We start from the raw sequence: 20,410 nt of genomic DNA, 5'->3' as shown, positions 1-20,410 counted from the left end.
GTGAAGATAAGGTCAAACATTAATTGGACAAGTACACTCACAATGAATCTTTATATTCCTTGACAACTATCCAGATTCCTAGTGCAAACTTATTGATCAATGAATCCAGAGAAAAACTCTGCCAGCCGACTGTTTCTCTCTCTCTCTCTCTCTCTCTCTCTCTATATATATATATATATATATATAAAAATCATATATTGTATATAAGTATACATGCATATATATGTATTATTCTATATGGGTATATATATCCATCATATAATATAATTTATTTCACAGCAAAACTGTTCTGATTGGACGTATCAGTCTCCCATATCATGTGCTGAAGAACAGAAGACCCAAAGTAGAATTCTTTTCTTCCTGAAATGTTTGTAATGTCGGGGAGGACGAGGCGGGGGACAGTTCCACAACCCTTCCCCCACTTATTCCTGAGGAGTCACAATTGCAAGTATAGTGAGACTTATTATGCAGAATACATAAATGCTACATTGGCTTCTCTTCCTCCCCTTTACTTTCCTACTGAAGCTATCTGACTGCATTTTCTGCCTTTTAAAACTTCTAAAATCTAAATCACAGTGGACTACTAGTTTGATCTGTAGGTGTCTCATTGGCAGGAGAAAGGAAAATGTATGGAACATTTCTTACACCTGCTGTTACAAATTATATATGCTACCTTTCTCTGAAAACCCTTTAATGGAGGCCTGTGAGAACATTCAGCTCAAATTAAAATAACATAAGTGAAATTTTTTGGTTTTCACAGATCTCTGAGAAAGAACTTTAATAAACACAAACTAAAAGGAAGCTGTGGGAAAGAGAAGAAGAACAAAATGTCTGCCAGAAAATAATGTGAAAACATTTCTCTTTTTTATGGAGAAAGGCCTGATCATAGCAGCAAACCTTACGCTTCAATGTTGTGCTGCAGAAAACCCCACAGAGGAACTGAAAGAATCTGAAAGAACTGAATGAATGTGAAAGATCGCATAGAGGTGCTAAGCCCCCCAGGGGAATGTGTTTGGTGCTTACTCCATGCTAACAGAATGCTGAAATGATAGAATTCACATTTGGCATTGAGTTATATCAAGTTTGGTCTCCTATAGGTATTATTTCATTTGGCTGTGCTGTTTGAAATTACTGAACGGCAAGATGTTCCTTAAACCAGCAGTATTAACAAAGAATGGCAATGACCAGTGCTCCACTGATGCCTAACACAGTACAGCAGCTCTCCATGTGGAATGGGAATGCTTTCCCTCCATCAGTTCCTTCCAGACCTGAAAGAGTTCTGTGTTGTGGATCTGAATATTATAGCTTTAGGCGGTGTCAGTGGCTCACAAACACATATGTTAATAATATATGTGTAAAGAACTTAGTATAAGGACCCTGAATCCTCTTTGATGCCTGTCACCGCTCCTTTACTGTCCTCATCTCCTCCCCACGGTCCTATGTCACTGGGGCTCACAGGGCCCCATGCGAGGGGAAGAGAGAGAAGGGATGGGATATTATTGTGTCTGAAGAGGACTTTGGAGTGATAGTCACTGTAGACTGTTGTTGACTAAGTGACACCAGGCTTGGGGAGCGGGTCTATGAGTACTGGGATGATGCTGGAAGCTAAGGAAACCAACGGAGACGGACAGTGGGGTGTGTAGTAGTGAAAGAGCTCATGGATGATAGTGTTGGGGATATGAGATATTCTGTAGGTGAGAAACCAATGACCCTGCAGAAGAGCAGTGGGGTGAGTAGGTGTTGCTCACCAGCAAAGCAAAATAGGTGGCCATTACTGGGATGACTTCCCTTACCTGGCCACGCTTCTCTCCTTTGCTGCTTGCCAGAAAAGACAGTGAAGATGCTCAGGGTAATGTCTTGCTGAGCCCTCAGTCATGTTGGAGAAGGAAAGGCACAAGGAAGCCTTTACCCATCAGTGATTTGGGAGGCCACAAGCAGAAGAATCCTGCAGTATGAGGCTACATGCTATTGCAATATTAAAAGTAACATGCAACTGAAATGCTTCTTTTGATTCCTAGGGCAGAAGAAGTTGGAACTGAGTGAGCAAAGTGGCAAATTCCTGCCTCAACTGAAATACCTTTCTGTCTCGCTGCTTGGGAACCAGAGTTTTAGAGTAAGGTGATGGGAGGCTTGGGTGTGTGTTCAGAAGCTGGAACGTGATGCCTGTTTTAATTCCAGAAAGTTTATAACTTCACTTTAAAGGTAGCTTCTACATCAGAGGCAGTTACAAGCTGAGAATCAATGACATATCAGTACGCACTGTGGACTTACCTAGTACCCCAGCTATGCTGGGAGACTGTACTGCCGCCAGGCATTAGGGTACTCATACCCTCGACCTGTGGAGTTACCCAGCTGGCACTGGTACATATACTGAAAAGATGTGTAGAAGTGAAAAGTTCTTTGTCTAAGAAATTATGAAATCAGTGATGGTCCTGTTAGCAACCTAACTGTACTTTTACTGTACACCCTGCTGCTCTCAGCTCTACTGCATTGCTTTGTGTTGTGTAACTGGCTTTTGGCGATTCTCACCTGGCTTGCTTAAAAAAAAAAAAAAAATGTTTTCACACAATGAGGTTGAAATTTTAGTTAAGGTGCCTCACTTAATTGTATATCTATGCTCTGGTCAGATCAGTTCTGAAGGAGCCTTTCCATGACGTGCTGTTTGTGAGGGATAAGCTAGCACCATTTGTGGGAAAGTGAGATACGCTCTCTGGAGCATGAGTCAGTTGCCTGAGCAGACATCATTTTCTGGAAGAGCTATTTTGCACTATTAACGACTGCAAATTATATGCAGAAGTGGAATGCAGCTTTCTTTTATACTGTATTTAGGTGTCTTGCTGTTTTGTGTGCAACAGTTCTCATAGTCTTTAAAACCTTTCCCCTAATTTGTTGAACACTTGAGGCCTGTCCTTTGGGAAAAAGTCAGCCCATTTCAATACTTACTGTCAAAAAGAATGACTCTGCCATCCCCACCACAAGGCTGAGTATGGTCTCCAAAGCAAACACTGTTGCATTCCGTACTGGCTGCCTCCCCGTATCTCCAGTAGTCAGGATTATTTCCACAGAAACAGGCATAACCTGATTCCATGCCTGCAAACTTTGACAACAGAGATGCATAAGGGAGGGATAATATTTCAAAGAGCAACACAAGTAGGTTGTATGAGCAAGAAAGCTGGCAGCAGAGCGTGTGTTCTTTGGAGAAGTATGATTAGTTGGAGTCCCACCATGAACTGTGTATTCGAGCTGTTAGGATGCTACTTAAGGCTAGCGAGGGATGGAAGGCAGTTAGGGCACCCTATCACTCGTAGCTGCAGTAAGCAAACATACTGTCCTCTGGCAGACAAAATAGTATTAATTGCGGGGGGGGAGAGTTTGCCCAAATTGCTCCGGATGCAGAGAGGGGGCTCCCTGGAGCAGGACTGAGACATTAGACTTTCTGGACCTCGGGGCGGGGGCGGGGAGGGGATGTGACAGAGGATTCCAGGCATATTGTCATCTTTGAAAAGATTTCGTAAATGGATGTCAAAGAAATCACCTTGAATTGCTGACGTCGGCAGGAACTGATGCATGTTTGGATAGTAAGTTTATTGGAGGTCTCGCTGGTGCCAGTCAAGGGCGGTGGCTCTCCATGGTCCTTGTAACACCCTAGATTCCCCGGCACTGGCAAGGATAACAGAGAATAGTCATGCTAAAGGTGTGCCTAGAAACACCCAAGACAGACTACTTTATGTACTAGCTAGTTACTAAGCAGCCCTCCGTACGTTCTAGTATTGTTGTCGCAGTATGAGAAATGTTACTCTTTGCTAAATCCTTGTCATATTTTTCCAAACATGGCCAGGGATAGATGACAGGCAGTAAAATAGCATCACGTTATCTAACAATATACCTCCAATACTCTGTAACCAATTTCTGTATGCTGTAGTAATACAGACAATATAAATGCCTGATTCATCTCTCCTGACAGGGACAATTAAAAAAAAAAAAAACAGTAAGTACGTTCAGAGCTTTTTTAGGTGTGAGTGGTGGGGGTTTTTTGGGTTTTTTTTTTTTTTGGATGAAGAGAAGTGTGTTTTCTATCAATGTGACATTAAAGAAAATGATTTCTGTTACACCATCAGAACAGTGAAGTTCTTGAAAGTCTTCTAAAGAGGATAGTTGAGGGAGCGAACCTAAATTGTTTTAGGATGGAACTTGGTAATTTTTACGGGTGGGAGCATATATTTACGTAGGAGAATTCCATGAGATTGAGAACAAAAATTCTAATATGAATTCTAGGTATCATATTTTATGGCATATACAACGAGGTTTAAAAGGAGCTATATTGCTTGTTTTTTAAAAAACATTTATATTATATTAATCCAATGTTTCAAGGCTCCTCTGGTTACTGTAGGAGGTCAGAAAGAAATCTTTCCTCCCTCAATATATAATTTGTCTTCTGTTTTTGTTTTCTTTTGTTTTTGCACTTTCCATCATTACACTGGAATTTAGCCATAACGACCAGAAACAGGATGTGGGGTAGAATATACTGCTGTGCTAATGGCATAAAATTACCCTTTATGTATAATTGGCATGTCTGCTCGCATACTTTGGGATTTAAATCTATCACCAGCTCTGTGGTCAGGTGGGAATTTTCCCCAGGCCAAGCTGACAAGGATTATTATTGTCCACCTAACCTCCACACCTCTGCGTAAGTGCGTGATGCAGTCCTGGAACCATGTGAGAGTTTTACTTACTCATCTTTCATTTCGCTACCCAGTGCTCTGATGGTGCCACTGGACTTTCTTGCTAATGTCTTGTGGCACAGCACCACTTCATGTTTTTCACTTACTGATAGATTTGGGGGAAATGTTTTGCAGCCTCTGATGTCTGATGATAGCATGTGGATTAGACGTTTTGTGGCTCCTTTTGAACTAGTCATCTCTTGCCCAAGTGCCTGCTTCTGAGGAAGACTGGACATGATGAGCCATGTGGCCCTTTTCTCTGTCAGATAACCGGTGTGTTAGTAAACTGACTACTTTTGTATTACTGTACTTTCACATAAATATAATAGGACTGTAATGCTTCTTTTTGTAATGAGCAGGCTTGTACAGCAGTCAAGAAAGCATCTTACTGCATTCTGGAAGTCCCAGTTCTGGGATTTCTTATACACATCCTCCTGTAGCAGGAATTCAAATAACGACCTCAGTTCAGAAACTTTGATTTGTCTAATTCTAACAAAGATGGTCTCTTTCCTTTTCTTTTGGAGTACCACATACTGAGCAAGTAACTGATGCCAGCCTGGTGGTAAAATCTGAGTGATCTTGACACCTGGAACAGTAAGAGCTCTGTCTGAGGACCTGGTCCCAGACTTAGACTATGCTGACTGCGACAATGTCTTAATTTTGAGGAAGCGGGTTAGCATAGCTATGGTGACCAGCAAATATACTGGAGTGTATATGATTAAATTCATAAGGAGGATGATTATAATATTACAGAGAAAAATTAAGGAAATAATGTAGCAGGGAAGAAATTTCAAGTTTGGGTTTTTTGAATAATTAGATATGTTGCTTCAAATAGTCATAAAATAACTATGTTTTTGAAAGGCGATACAATTTCAGCTGGAATTGCTTGCATGGAGCTATGCTCTGATATGCCTTGCAGCAACATGCTTGTAAGTACTCAGATCTCAAGTTACTGTCTAATTTAACACACTGTTGGGGATTTTCATTCGGAGCCCCATCCCAGCTGAGTACAGCTGGGCACGTAATTCTCAGAGAGCTCAGTTTTCTGTACAGTGCATGACTGCATTGCCCAGCAAATGCTTCCTAGATACCAACCTAGCTCATTTTACCCAGGAGACTCGGGATTCCTAAAACCACATATTAAAGCTTTTTACAAAAAATTAGCTTTACTGGTGAGAACAATCAACTCTGTCTCCGGAGGACTAATTCCTTAATACATTCCACACTAAGAAACCAGACTCAGTCATTTCAAAATTTCTTACATTTTGTAGCTAAATAAAGCATACCATTTGGGTAACATCCTAAAGCTAATGAGTCTCTTCAGTGTCCCAGGGATGTTCTGACTTTCTCATAGCTAGCAAACAGAAATAGCATCATGGGATTTGGAATAAGTCACCGTTCATGGAGAAGCTTAAATCTAGCCCAACGCTAAACAGCAATTTTCAAGCAAATGCCCAGTTCTTTAAATTACTTTGATATAAAATCAACAAACTAGATGAGCCCATAAACATATGTTCAGCTAAAAGCACTTGAGTAGTCTCATATCAAACATATGATTAAATGCTCTTCTGAACTGGGACAGCACTTAATAAATTGAATCCTCCATAAGCAGGTACGATTCTGATAAGCTAGATTTATGACCAGCCTGGTCATAGACCTGAAGCATTGCTGAGTTGCCACTGGATGGTAATCAGAGTACTTAGTATAAACATGATAGTAGAGAGGAGCTCATTTGTATTCTGAACTGGGGAAGAAGGTCTAATTTGGTTAAACACTGCTTTCACATCAGATCTACAAGAATCAAAAATTATTACTGACAATATTTTTAGCGTATTAGAAAAATACATTCTTTGTTCATATTATGTTAAACTGAATCAGGACGTATGCACGGGGAGCTACTTACCATAAATCTAAAACAAGACAGTGTGCAAGTGTACATTTATGTGCACAGAGCAATTTCTGCAGAAAAGGCCCGTGGGTCCTGGTGGACAGGGCGCTGAACACGAGCCGGTAGCGTGCCTGGCCGCAAAGGCAGCCAACAGCATCCTGGGCTGTATTAAGAGGACTGCAGCCAGACACAGAGGGAAGTGTCTTTACTCCTGAGGTACCTTCCAACCTGAAGTAGCCTCTTATTCTGTGTATAAATAGATAAATATCTGGCTATATCTCTATAAAAAATATATACAATTTTGAAACTTGAAAGCAATGGAGAATGTATAGTATATCTAGATATATTGTATATGCTATACTCTCTCTCTCTCACACACACACACACACACACACACACACACACACACACAGAGGAAATATGCTTTTGGTAGTGAAATCATTTTGTCATAAGAGAGTCATATGGGCCATAGACATGGTGATGCAATCTAATGGGACAGTGAGCCTTAGTTTCATTTGCCTTTTGTGAGTGAAAACCAGTCTTTCCTTTGAATTTCAACCTAACCTCATCTGCAAAGAGACCATAAAAGCCAGGAAGAGCTGCAACATTGCAAATGAACTGTCTAAAGGATTCAGACACAGCCACGTTATGAATTCTCCCTATGAGATGCACACATTCTCTCAGGCCTCAGTGCTGGCTTTTTTCCTTTCATTTTGTTTACGTCCATTCCAGCCATCTTAGAAGACAAGCCATTAACAAGGGGAGAGGGAAGAAAAGACAGACCAAGCTCCTACTGGGATCACTACCATAGTCTTTTGTGCTTATGACCATCTATCCTCATTTAACACTGCTAAACTCTATACAGCATGTTTACAAATGCAGAATACCAGAATGCTTTTCTAAATGAAACATTTACCGTTAAGCATAAATATAGTGAACTTGAGCCATGATATAATTACTGTCTATGAAAACTTCTGAACTGTAGTGTCTTAATTATCATTACGGTGAGCCATTATACACAAATCTCTCTGGGCAATTAAGAAGCTTCATGTTGTCAGCCTTCTTCTGGAATTATGTGAGCATAGCTGGTTTAGAGCTAAATTATCCTTCAGATACATGTCTTTTCTAGTACTAAATATATAATGATGTGAAAGCAGCTTGTATGAGACAATTTTTTTCACTTCTCTAAAAATTTCAAATAGGCTTTCTTTACACAGTTACTTTCCTGTTCCATCATAAAACCCAGTTTTGTATTATGCACTTCACAAGTTTCATTTTGAGGGTCCCGTGATTTATCATCAGGCTTACTGAAAACAGAAAATCTGGTAAAGAAAAAAAGTTTTTGTGATTTACACAATTGCATAAGCCATGAGGTTTGTATTAAGACTTGGAGGGGCTTGCAATGTACAGTTTGTTCTAAATTGCTGCAATTCCTTTTTCTAGTATCCAGTTTCAGTGCAATGCTTGAAGCAGCTGCTACTGGTCAAAAGGACATTCGTAAATGTAAGTCTGGATTATCTGTGCAAATAAGTGTCCAAGTTTAAATCTTCTGTTCCCCACCACAGAGAAAATGAGCGAGACTGGTTTTGAAAGAATTCTTTGTGCAGAACAACTGGAGTGGAGAGACTTTGCCTTCCAACATTTTTACTGGTGCCAAATCCAGGGAATTTGTTAGCATGTGTGGACTTCAAAGAAAATGGAAAATCTTGAATTTTAGACCAAGGTAAATTTCTTAATTAGTAGGGTGATGTTTCCTGGAGTTGGACCTTTTATCTTAGAAAAGAAAGAGTAGGGTGCAATCTGAACAATAAGCATTGCCTAAGTATTACATTTGATGTTATTTAAATTAAACTCCTTAATCTGTATTTAGGTCTAGGTAAAAGTAATCTGACATACAATCACATTTACTTATTTGTTTGCCTGCCTCGCAGATGTGAATCACTTGCTCATATTCTTAAAAAAAAGAAAAATGTGGACAAAGTCTAAATCACATTGTACCCCTTCTGCTTTGTTTGACTTTGTTTTCTTAACCTTAAGTAAGAACTGTACTTCAATCCTTACTGTAAGTCCTTACTGTGTAAGTCCTTACTGTATAAGTAAGGACACCTGCTCTGGTTCTTGGGAGTATACACATGAATGAACCCTTAGTAATCTCAGAGTACTCATATACATGAAGCAATTAAAGGCATTAATGATTAGATAATAAAATGTTTAGTTATGGTTGTTTGTTGACATGCAAAACTGGAAAGTTGCTTAAATATTTAGGCATATTTTTTAAAAATGTGGTTGTTAGGATATTATCCTGGAGCATTCACGAATTAAAATTTTGGAACACATTGATAGGACTCATGAAAAAAGAAACGCACTTAGGATTAGATAGAAAATATAATACATTAAGAAAACTAAATAGTGGATACTGGAAGGAGAGAATTAGAAGATTTTTTTGTGGGAACTCATTGTCAGATGACATACATTTGGGTGAATAGCTTGCAAATTGTCTGTTTAAAAAAAAAAACCTCAAAATCCATTTTGTGCTTTAACAGCAATGCTAAGTATATGCACCTGCAAGTAACGGAAGTCTAGCCTGGAGCTCCCATATAGCTACCAAGGAGCCACATTTTTTTCCGTATCCTCTCCTACTGCCTTTATTTCTTTAAAACAATTTTGTATATGTTGTGTGTTATGCACATTAAGCTATCACCATCCATTTATAAGCTAATTTCAAATGATGGCTATATATGTATCTTTTTTAAAAAAAAGAATAGTTTCCCATTCAATTTTGTCCTCTTTAAATTTTAATAAACAAGTGACCTATCTCTACAGATTCAGAAAAGCAGCAGTATTTCAGAAGTTCTGAGTGATTCCCTATCTTGCATTTTATTGTGAGTAATATAATCCATTAATTCTGACAGGAGATGAAGAGGGTAGCACTGGAGGAGCAGATATATGGTAAGCTTGTTATTAACTTTAGAGAGCATTTAAAAATATTGCTTAGTCTGCAAGTGGAAATAATCTGGTTGGCCTTATCCTAGTTCCTGTTGGGAAAATCACTACCCGCTGTTGTATAATTGCCAATCTCTGTTCAACAGAGATGCACGCCTAAAATAATTATATGGTGCTCTTACTTCGGCATGATGGAATCTCACAATATTTCCAATATACTCCGTCCTCGTGCTCTGCAATGTAGCACCATGGGCTGACATCTCCATCAGGATTCCTGAGAGAAAAAAAACAGACAGAGTGAGCAAAAAGTCATCATATATTTTCAAAGATCACACAAAAGTAAATCTTACTAATCTTCAGTTTCAGCACTATTTTTGTTTTAATTTCTATTGAATATTTAACCAACTGGGCTTATATACCAAGAATAATGCAGAAGTGGACGGGAAGTTCACATAACTTTGGTAATTATAGTACACAGCAAGCACAAAAGGTTAGTAAAGTCTAAAACATAAACTTTTTCCCTTCTGAACTCCCTTTTTACCCCCTCTAACTCTGAAAGGTGCAGAGCTATTTTTGGATGGTATTGAGAGGGAGGAGGATTTTCAGCAGCATGTGCTGTGTACAGGCTCCTTAGACTCCTAAAACTGAGTCCTGCCTTGGTACAAATATATTGTCCAGCCTCCAGCTCTCTGTGTATAATGACAAAACCATATGTCTGATAAAGTTCTGGGGAAGACTGAGCTCTTTTCTTGCCCCTCAGTAAGGCTGAATCAATCTGTTTCAGTGATCTGATATGTGGGATGGGCGAGGTAATTCGTTATTTGTCCATGACTATTCATTGTTGTTGTGTAGCATCTTTTGCATATGCATGCCTAATTATTCATTAGGTTATTTATAGAGTTTTTTTTCTATGTACACCTTTAAAAACTATTTACATCTGAAAGAACAATTTGACAGAATAAATTGATATTTTTGGACAGTTAGGTGGAACTATGACCTTTTTCTGTAACTAGGGCCAGCAACAATCATTTTATTATGTATTTTGGCATGATCTGTATAAATGAGACTCCTCCCCTACAGTGACGTGTCAGTTTGGCTACATGTTGTCATTGGGGTATGTTAACAATGCTTTGTGGGAGGTCCGGTTTTAGAACTGCCAGGGATGTTTTTGGTCAAACCATGGAATGCTGGAGACAGCTGGTGAGTTGAGTTGATTAAAATGGCAAAGCTGCTGCTGATTAGGCTTTCAAACACACCGGTAAAAGTAGTGGAGGAGGAAAGCCCAGGACTAGTGTACTAAGAATTTAGGTATAATGTCAGAGGTTCCAGTAGCTAAAGAAGGTAGAAATATAAAATCAGCTGATGGACGACGTTCATCAGTAGTTATGGGGGGGAGCCTGTACTGGAAATAACACAATTTTCCTCACTTTCACAGTTACAGGAAATTTTCCTTTTACACCTGCGTGAGAGAAACCTGATGTCAGTAATTAAATCATGGTAATGGCATTCCACACATAAATGTCTTAAAATGCAAGGAAATTGCAGAGAAATGTGATTAACATCATTAGAAGTCTTTGCCTTAGACCTCAAAAGTGCACACAGTTAGAAAACAATTGAGTGTGTTTCAAAATCTCTGAAATCTTCAGTCTGCATAGTTCTGTCATGGCTGAAATGAGGTTTAGCAGAACATTATAAGGCATTTCCATCTTAACAAGTTGTTTTGCAGAAAACAAAGTATTCCAAGTAAGGGGCAGCTGTGGAGAGATAGCATCCTTCTGATTAATGTTGTGAAGTATAAAATTAGATTGAGACTCAATTTTAGGGACAATATTTGAATAAAGTAAAGTATCATGTCTTAAGCCTTGTGAGATGTGTTGCTACTGAGAAGGGGAGATCTTGTCCATCATCAAGCAGGAAATGATTGGCAGAGAAAGAGTTAAAACAGTGGTATTCTGACTCACAAGTCTTAGACACGCGCTGCATGCTAAAGATGTGCTGTGACACTCTTAAAACAGTGACTTTCAAAACTGTTTTTCAACAGAATGTGAACTTAAAAAGCATCCATCACTTAGGATCATCCTTCCATACACCTGCGAGACTTTGCCTGAGCCAGGTGATGTAACAGCAAGAGGGAAATGGTCAGCCTTGAAGAAGGAAGATAACCTAGCAGAACAAGGTTAAAAAACTGCATTTGAAGGAGACCCTAGAGCTTTTCTTGCCATGCCCCAGGTAAATGTTTTGATTCTTAATCCCTTGGTTTAAACAGCTCTGTCCTCATTACCCAGAGAGTAAGAAACACCACTGGAGTTCATATACAGCCTAAATGAGTAGATGATTATCACTGTTTAAAGAATGTTCTGTATCTATCATGTATCTATCAGGTTCTTCCCCACCTACCCCCACGGCAAGTGTAAGTGTGAGCAAAGTTGGGCAAAGGCGGAAATGCTTTTTGGGCATGCACAACATCAGAAAGTTAGATGTTGCAGGAATGTCAAGGCTGAAAGCTGAAGTGCCTGCAGAGTTTCAGTAGCTCTAAACGTAGGTGGCATTCGAACTGGGCTTTTCAGAGTTGCAGATTTTTCTTTGGCCTCTAAATTCTGCTAAACTCCTTGATTAGGCTTCTATTCCGAGTAACTGTCCACAGTTACGGAGGAAGTCCCTAAAAGTTAAGGAAATGAAAGTAGATACGCCATGGCTTGAACTGGCATTATAACCACTGACCCTTGAGCTTCTGAAATCTAACAATAACTCTAGGTCACTGAAGAGCTTGTATTCACTGAGAATTTTTAGTGTCTATATTACTTTCACAAACACAAAGCTCTGAAACACAGTGTATAACAGAACCAAGCCTCTGGGTGAGGCCGAAAACCATAATGGTCCAGATGCTTCTACAAACATTTACTAGTGCTTTTTGCATCTGACTTCAAGCAGGGTTTTTCTTTTCTTTTCACAACATTATACCCTTTTTATTTAAGCAATGTTCCGTTATGCCAGATTATACATTGGTTATATGATATCCACTTTGGATGAGATCTGGGTTGAGGGAAGTTACTCTACTAATAGTGCTTGTGTGTTGAACCGAAGATCCAGGGTACTGATTACAGCATAAAACAATGCCCGTCTGGTATCCATGTCTGTGACATTCTTCACTGTATTATGGGAAGTTCCCCAATTTTGTGTCAACTGTTTAAAGTAACACTGGGTATATAGGCAATGTTAGTAGCAATGAGACATTCCTTACCTGCAGTAGTTATGCTCTCCAAGCCCTCCCTCCCCATTGGGATATTTCAAAGTATTATAAGGATGCTCAAAGGTCTCATTCCAAAAAAGACAAGGTTTCCCTGCATACTGGGCGGTCTGGTTCTGAGTGCCACGATAGTCAGCCCCATTTGCTGTATAACATTCTGGGAAGAAATGGAAATGGAGAAAGAGAGAGAGAGAGAGAGAGAGAACGTATGTAGGTTTGGTGTTTGGTTGGCCTCCCCACTCTCCCACCCCCAAGAGTCTAGTTTCCTTTCACTTAAATGCTTTCCGCATCGCTTAGGCCATTAAAGTTGCTTTCTGTGATTTAGATGTTCTCTCAGAGTCAAACATCTCTTGAAGAGATTGCTGATTTCATTATTTTTACTAAACATTGTATAAGACAGTTATCAATTAGGTCTCAAGAGGGATTAATAAAATTAAAATACATTTACTGAATGAGCAAATTACATTTTGTACTGTTTTCTTTGTGTTTTACCAATTAGGCTGAATCTGTAAATTGCAAATTTTCCAAAAACAAGATTAGGTGATGTTATCATCCTGCCATTTATCAGCACATTACTGAATTCTCATGATCGTCTAACTAAATTTGTGATCCTCTGTACTTTATAAAGTGAAAGATTTTGTAGGCATGGATCTGGCAAACCTTGACATCATGACTTAGAAAAATACTTAGGTATGTAAGGGATTTTCTTCCTCTGGCTTGAATTGCTTTACAAAGGGATTACCTTATATAGAATATATAATCATGGTACTGTGATTTGCCATTACAGCATTTATTTTGTTCAAATTAAAGCTTACAAGTCAGTATTTTTCTGCCTTATTCATATATTTTCTCCCATTTATGTCTGCTTCCCTAACTTCCTAATATTCAGTAAATTGGAAATTAAAGCAAACCTTGTGATTTCTCTAGTCATGAAACACACTATCCTATTTCTCATGTTGCCTGGTTTTGCTGTCTATTATTAATGCCATTTTCTGATCAAATAAATATTCATATGCATGCATGATTTTACCATCTACTAAAAGTGCAAAACAATTTTTTGATTAAATGATGCACCTTATCTTCCAGAAATAGTAATTATAGTGTACCAAAAATAAACCCATCCTATTTATAATTAATACTTGGTAACATTTATCATCCATTCATCTATTTAAAAATAGTATTAAAATACAATATTCCACAACAGAATTAAACTTGCTGTGTTACACTGCTGTAAACATTTGTCCTAAGTAGCATTATTGGAGAAAGTCACAAGTGTCTCTCACTAACTTTGTAGGCTGGGCAACCGTCTGTTTTATCTGACAATATTCTCTCTGCAGAAATCATGTAATAGCTGCACAGATGCTGTTGTTCACTGCCCTGATGGAGAGGGAAACTGCCCTGCTGCTGTTCTGGGCCCTGAAGTGGACTGTGCTCGTCTGAACTGTTCCTCATCAGATGTGCCTTACAAAATAGGTCTAGAAAGACCTTTAAAAGGTGTGACTGCCTTGGGGGGGGGGGGGGGAGGAGGGGGCCTTAATCCTGATATTAACCAGTACACCTTTTTTGTATCTCAAAATACTGTGGAAGGAGGGAAGATTTATTATTAAAAACACATCTTTGAAATCAGTTTCATCTGGATCCACAAATATCAAAATTCTGCAATTATAGTGGTATGAATGTCTAGGCAGATTACAATTTCTTTTAAATGTAACTTTATTGCTGAATGTATGCAGAAAAGGTGTCTGCACAGCCATTAATGGACACTACCATCAACTGTGGACAGAAATCTAATTTAGCAGAAATAAGCTTCAAGTCAATGTTCCTCCTTACTCTAATTTACCTAAGAACTTTCTATTTATTGCAAAACAAAGGTTGATTAGGAGCGGTAACACATAGTGATACCTACTGAACAATTTTCAGAACAAAGAAATGACAATGCTTTCATTAACCTTATATTATCCTCAAAAGCACAAATAGTGGATGCCTGTGGTTTTCAGTAAGGGTGCAGATGGCATATGAGGACAAAAAACTTTAAAAATATGAGATGGGCATAGGCTGACCAGGCAGCAGCTCTAAAAGCAAAGGTTTAGAGTTTACCATGGATCACAAGTGTGAATGTGAATCAACAATATGGTTACATGCATACACACACACATGGATGCACATAAACAAGACAACTGAAACAATTACTTTTTCCACATATTTCAGCATGGCAATTTTAGATACCATGCTCCAAGAAAAATGCAGATGACGTCAAGAAAATTCATGAAGAAAGAAAAAAAAAAAACCAGAAACGACCAGTGCCTAAGAAATGTAATTTCTAGAGAAATCTTGGATGAACTGGAGTTGCAAAGTCTAGGGAAGAAATTGATGGAAGATTTGTTAAAACACAGTTGCTAGGAGAACTAAACTATTTTCCGTGTCCAATTCATATAGAATAACAAGTAACATACTAAAGCCAGGGACACTTGTGTTAGCCCTCAACATAAACTCTCATGACCTGGAGGTTGTCAAATTGTCATCACAGGAGATGCTTAATAAGAAATTGGGGGGGGGGGGGTAGAATTGGAAGGAGCATGCATAAAACTGATTCTGCCTTTGGGTGCAGGGATGGAATAGCTGACTCTTCAAGCGCTTTTCAGGCCTACTGTCTGTGATTCTCTATGTATTTGAGGTTCACAAGTGATGAATTGCTACGCGTTCATCTGAATATAATCCATATATTCAGTTCAACGTATTTTATTTCTCACTTATTCAGCCAAGTAGTCCTTATACTGAGGTGAAGCATACCAGTCTATTTCAGAAGACCTGTTTTCTTGGGTCACAGGGAGTGTCTTTTTGAGTGTAAAATAAAGAAACAACTTTTTACCAGTGGATTATACATTTTAATAGTTCGCTTGTGTAACACATAGGTTTTCCAAACTTCGGAGCTTGCCTTAGGTGTTAGCCAAAAGTTTGTAAAGCGACACGTTCATTTCAGCTTCAATTACAGAACAGTTTCATTTACATAACATTTTAACCTTTACCTATTACAGCCAGCACTGTACAAAGCAATTCTTCAACAATACTGTCCAAAGCAATTTTTCCTTTGCTTCTAGCAACATGGAGGCAAATATCTTCCATAGGGACCTGACATTTTCAGTGCAGAACCATGCAATCTCAAAACACTTTAGTCTGCCTAGCTATATCAACCATGCAGATGAGTGATGCACATTTCCTTGAAAATGTACATCTGTGTTTCCAGTATTCAGGCCACTACAGAATTTTACATAAACTCATGAAAAAGACCTTTTAAGTCACCACAGTGTTGTCATGTTCTTTAGTAAGCTTGCTTTGCAGTTAATACCAAAGCTCTTCTATGTCTTATCTGAAAAAATAAGCCCATGTATTTGGCAGAAAAGAGAGGAATACATGGTCAAACAGGATAAATTAAAAAAAAAATGTACAGTATAAAAAGCAGTTGTGAGGAGTGATATGCACAGCCAGAAAAGATGTCTACTTCTATTTAGTGCTATCACTTTTTTTCTTTTCACTTTTAAACTAGAAGCAATATTTACTAACATCCACTCAGAAATTTGAGGAATGCTACAATACCTGACTGTAATCTGGCACACACATTAAACTGAAGTTAACATCAGCCCAATTTAGACTCTGCTAAGACTGGCCCATGTTTTAACTTGCAGTAGCAGCTGCTTTGCATTTTGATCTTCAGCTTTTTTTTTTCTTACTTTTTGAATAGGTTTTCTTCAGACTTCATTGCAGTAGTAATTAATGTATGTCCTGTTACATGGGAAGAAGAGCCAGAACTGTCATCGTTCCTTTTAGCTATAATGTACTGTTCTCCAGACATAGGTAGCTGTAACACTGTCTCCTTTGTTTCTTTTGTATTGCCAGGAGATTTGAGAAAATGTGCCAGTTGACTCACAGTGAAGGTCCTTTGGCTTTGCTAGCATCCAGATGTGGAAGGGGGAGGGAGTAGGATATCATGTAAAGCCATTGATTACCCCAGCAATATTGAAGTTAAAACTATTTTTAAATTATGGGATCTAGTAGCTGTTATCAAATTATGTGAATACTTTATTTCTTAAAGGGAAGTTGCTAGGAAACTTATTTTTTTAATGAATAATCATAATTTTGCTGCAGCATAAAAGTGCAGACTTTTCAAGCAAATGTTGGCATTCAAAAAATCAAGACCTCAGTACTACTTTTTTTTTAACTTGAACAATCAGTTTGGGGCTCTACTAAACTGCGGTTGTATATATTATACTGTTTTCTATAAAATTCCTGGTAAAATTGATAGAGATCCCTCAGCATATTCAGTATCTTGGCAGTAAATAGTTGCTTTAATTTATCATGCATATTGATTTCTCTGTATTTTGCTGCATGACATCCAAGACACTACCTTAGCAATCTCTCCATGCCATTAATATTCAGGACGTGTTGAAGGTGAGAAGTGAACGTTCCATCTGCAGGCAGACCACTGCCTTTTCCACTTCAGACCCATAACTGCTCTTTCAAGACAAATGGTCTAAAAGATTCCAGAAAATGGTAGGTTGGAATCTCTGTCCTGTTTTCGTTCTGCACCACTGCTACAGTGATTCTGTGAAAAGATGTGCTTAAAATATCAGCCTGATTGCACAAAACTAAGCCAGGAGAGATCATCTGAATAGAACAGTCAGAAAAGGATGGACTGAACAGAATGGGTAAAATTCTTTGGCTTACTCCAGTTACCTGTTTTCTCCTTGGTAGATTATGATTGTGTAGGAGAAAGAAAGAAAACAAACTCAGAAAACCAACGACCTTCTCCTCTACTGTTCTATCACCCACTGGATCTAACTGCCTTATGTTGGCTGATCTCTCCACACTACCCTGAGTTATGAAACCTTTAGCTTGAAATCTAACTAATAGCAGAACAGTGACTCAAGGAAGTTAATATCAGTTATCTGAATTTCAGCAAACCTTATTCCTTGAAGTTTTGGAAGACTATGGCTTACTTTGACAGAACTTGTGCAATGTATCTTAGTCTTCTCTGGCTGGTGAAGACAGCAAGAAAAGAACATGTACTTTGTGGGAGTTACTGCTGACAGCTCCCTAGAAGGAAAGGTCATGGAGAAAACTATGTCCAGTCAAATTTTGAAGTCTCTAGGCTCCTCATATTTCCAAGATCTCAGTCAGCTGGGTTTCAGACACAGTCTGAAGTAGAGGTTTGTGTCAAACCAATTAATAAAATCAAAGGGTCTGTGATGATGTCACTCTGTTAACTGCCTAATGACCCTGCTGCTTCTACTGTTTCATGGGAATGTCTGCAAATAGAATTAATCAGAAATAAAACCACTACCGTGGTTTTATTCACAAAAAGCTGGAAAGACCAACAGGTCCTGTTCAGGATAATGTTTAGGAGCCTCAGTGTGAAAACACGAGCTGCAGTGTATTATCAGGGTTGTTTTGATTTCAATACATCAGATGCCACAGTTACCAAAAAAGCTTTTTTTTTTTTTTTTTTTTTTTAATTATTACTGAGACTAGATATGTATGTATTGGGTGGCAACTGCTAGTAAGAAAAAGCAGAGAAGTAAGCCTGGCGATGGCTGTCCACCATGAATGATCAGTGTGCTATACGGGTTCACAGTTGGTTTCATTAGAGCCAGATCGACGTTTGGAAGATCAAACGGCAGCTGTAATATAAATTTTTTCCATCTGCCTTGGTTTCTTCTTCAATGTAGGGACCTTACAATGATCATTTATGCCTTTGTTACTTTGGGACTGTATGGATGCCTGCGCTGCACATGGATGCCACTTCAGGATCATTTGGAAAATTAAGGTAGTGCAGAATAATAGCCACCCTGTATGAACCACTGATGATAAAACACTGAAAGTTCAGAGTTTGTACTGGCTGCCAAGGTTTTGCTAAGATGGAGTTCCAGTTATGGTATTAACCTGTAGTATCCTTAATGGTGAGAGACCCAGTTACCGGAGGAACTCTAATTTCATGATACACAACCCCAGATGGAAACAATGCAAACATTTGAATTTTATCTGCAGCCCTTTTTATACAATTAAAAACAAACAGATATCTACCTCTCAAACATTCTTCCCTTTCTGGCTGACAAGTACGAAATTTTACATATCTTTTGAGCATTCTTCAAAGCCCATCTTTTCTCAAAGACCTGTATTTAGTGACATTGCAAGTTGCAGCCCAAAGAGATGGAAGTTTCAGTGTGGTTTAAATGACATCTTAGAGTGCTCCGTTTGGGCTGTATACGTAGCCTTTGAGGGAGGTTATTAGACAATTCAGAATGAGACAGTCATTTAACTATTTCACCAAAACGATAAAGTTACTTAATTCATTTGTTTAAGTTTGGGACGCTACTTGGAGCTCTGGCTTGCTGCCAGAGAGACTAAAGTTGATAACGACTGGCCAGAAATTATCATACTAGCCACAGCCAGACAAGAAGCAAGGTTTTCTTTCCAGAATCTGAAGATTAAAGGCTAATGCAAGGTGAATGAAAGTGGCTGCCATTTATGCCTGAGGTTTCATTACAGTGATGTGATATCCAGAACATTAAATGCTCTGTAAGGCTAGAACAAGAGATAAAGGTTCCTATAATTTACCTGGCATAACTGTCTGCTCAGTCATCACTTGTTTTTTCTTGAGCTCTTTCAGAAGAGTCAGAGAAATGCTTGAGCAGAATATAAGAATATGGAACCGAAGGTGCCAGATCTGATAATGGCTAAGTATCACTTGCTTGATGCACATGCTTACACTGTGTTTTAAGAAAAGTTTCAAGTTATTTCCATTCCACCTAGACTGTTTTCAAAGCTCTTGCTCGACTTTGCAATTTGAGCACTCCTCCTTAAATGGAAGCACTGTATCTAGGTGCAGATGGCAACAGTTACAGGCACTAACCAGATGCTGCAGTCTCTAATTTGATTGAAAGGGTATAATTAGACAGCAGAAACACTTCAATGAGAGAGTAATGCACAGAGGGAAGGACAGAAACCACTTAACTGATGCCAAGATACCCTAGCAGCAAGAGGCAGGGGCCCACGGGTGGAAGAGGCAGAACACCAAATTACCTTCTTCAGATGAGAAATCTTTTGTTTCCCTATGGACATGCGAATAGGGATTTTATTATCGTAGGTTGCCACAGTTCTTTATGTGGGAACATTGATTAAAAACAGAAGAAGCTTCAGGAGATCAAAGAGGCAAATATGGCTTCTGTGGTCATTATTAAAAATATTTTTAGCAGTACACTGGTTTTCTTTGAAGATGCAGTTTTACTGATTGAACCAAACATTCATTCGCATATTTCCATCTGATTGGCCAGAAAAATCTCATTCCATATTATGTTATGATGTTATGATAAATGCTTTGGGGAAGTATATGCCTGTTTCAGATCTTCCCAACTGAAAATCAGTGTGGTATTTTTTACATTTCACTACTTTACTTCCAAATGCTACCAATGTAACAAAAGACCCTATCAAAACTATCGTGCTTGAGTGCCTACACTGTAATAGTAGAAAACTACAACAACTGATGTGACCTACAGAAAAAAAATCAGGAAAGAACGATCTCTGTTTAAAAATGTGATTTTCAAATTACTAAAAAAA

General features: G+C 38.6%; 1 protein-coding gene and 1 long non-coding RNA gene across 3 annotated transcripts in view; one reads left to right on the top strand and one right to left on the bottom strand.

The window, feature by feature from the left end:
• The window catches only part of KREMEN1 (kringle containing transmembrane protein 1), a 39,169-nt gene that overhangs the window by 15,379 nt on the left and 3,380 nt on the right, over nt 1-20,410 (bottom strand). The window contains exons 2-5 of one of the 2 annotated variants that reach the window (XM_064521835.1): nt 12,794-12,956; nt 9,735-9,826; nt 3,536-3,660; nt 2,944-3,097 (exon numbers count right to left, since the gene is read on the bottom strand). In XM_064521835.1, coding sequence (XP_064377905.1) covers nt 2,944-3,097; nt 3,536-3,660; nt 9,735-9,826; nt 12,794-12,956 — 534 coding nt within the window. The remainder of the gene's footprint in view (nt 1-2,943; nt 3,098-3,535; nt 3,661-9,734; nt 9,827-12,793; nt 12,957-20,410) is intronic. The other variant, XM_064521836.1, reaches the window with a different exon arrangement.
• Nucleotides 168-15,314, top strand: LOC135330185 (uncharacterized). Its single transcript, XR_010392000.1, has 6 exons — nt 168-2,113; nt 4,857-4,994; nt 8,175-8,332; nt 9,522-9,558; nt 11,594-11,781; nt 14,137-15,314. It is a non-coding gene; the product is annotated as an uncharacterized LOC135330185 (long non-coding RNA).

Source organism: Dromaius novaehollandiae, chromosome 17 (genome assembly GCF_036370855.1).
Source record: "Dromaius novaehollandiae isolate bDroNov1 chromosome 17, bDroNov1.hap1, whole genome shotgun sequence".
Lineage (NCBI taxonomy): Eukaryota > Metazoa > Chordata > Aves > Casuariiformes > Dromaiidae > Dromaius > Dromaius novaehollandiae.
The sequence above is the reverse complement of the archived record's forward strand: the minus strand, read 5'-3'. Positions and strand labels throughout refer to the sequence as shown.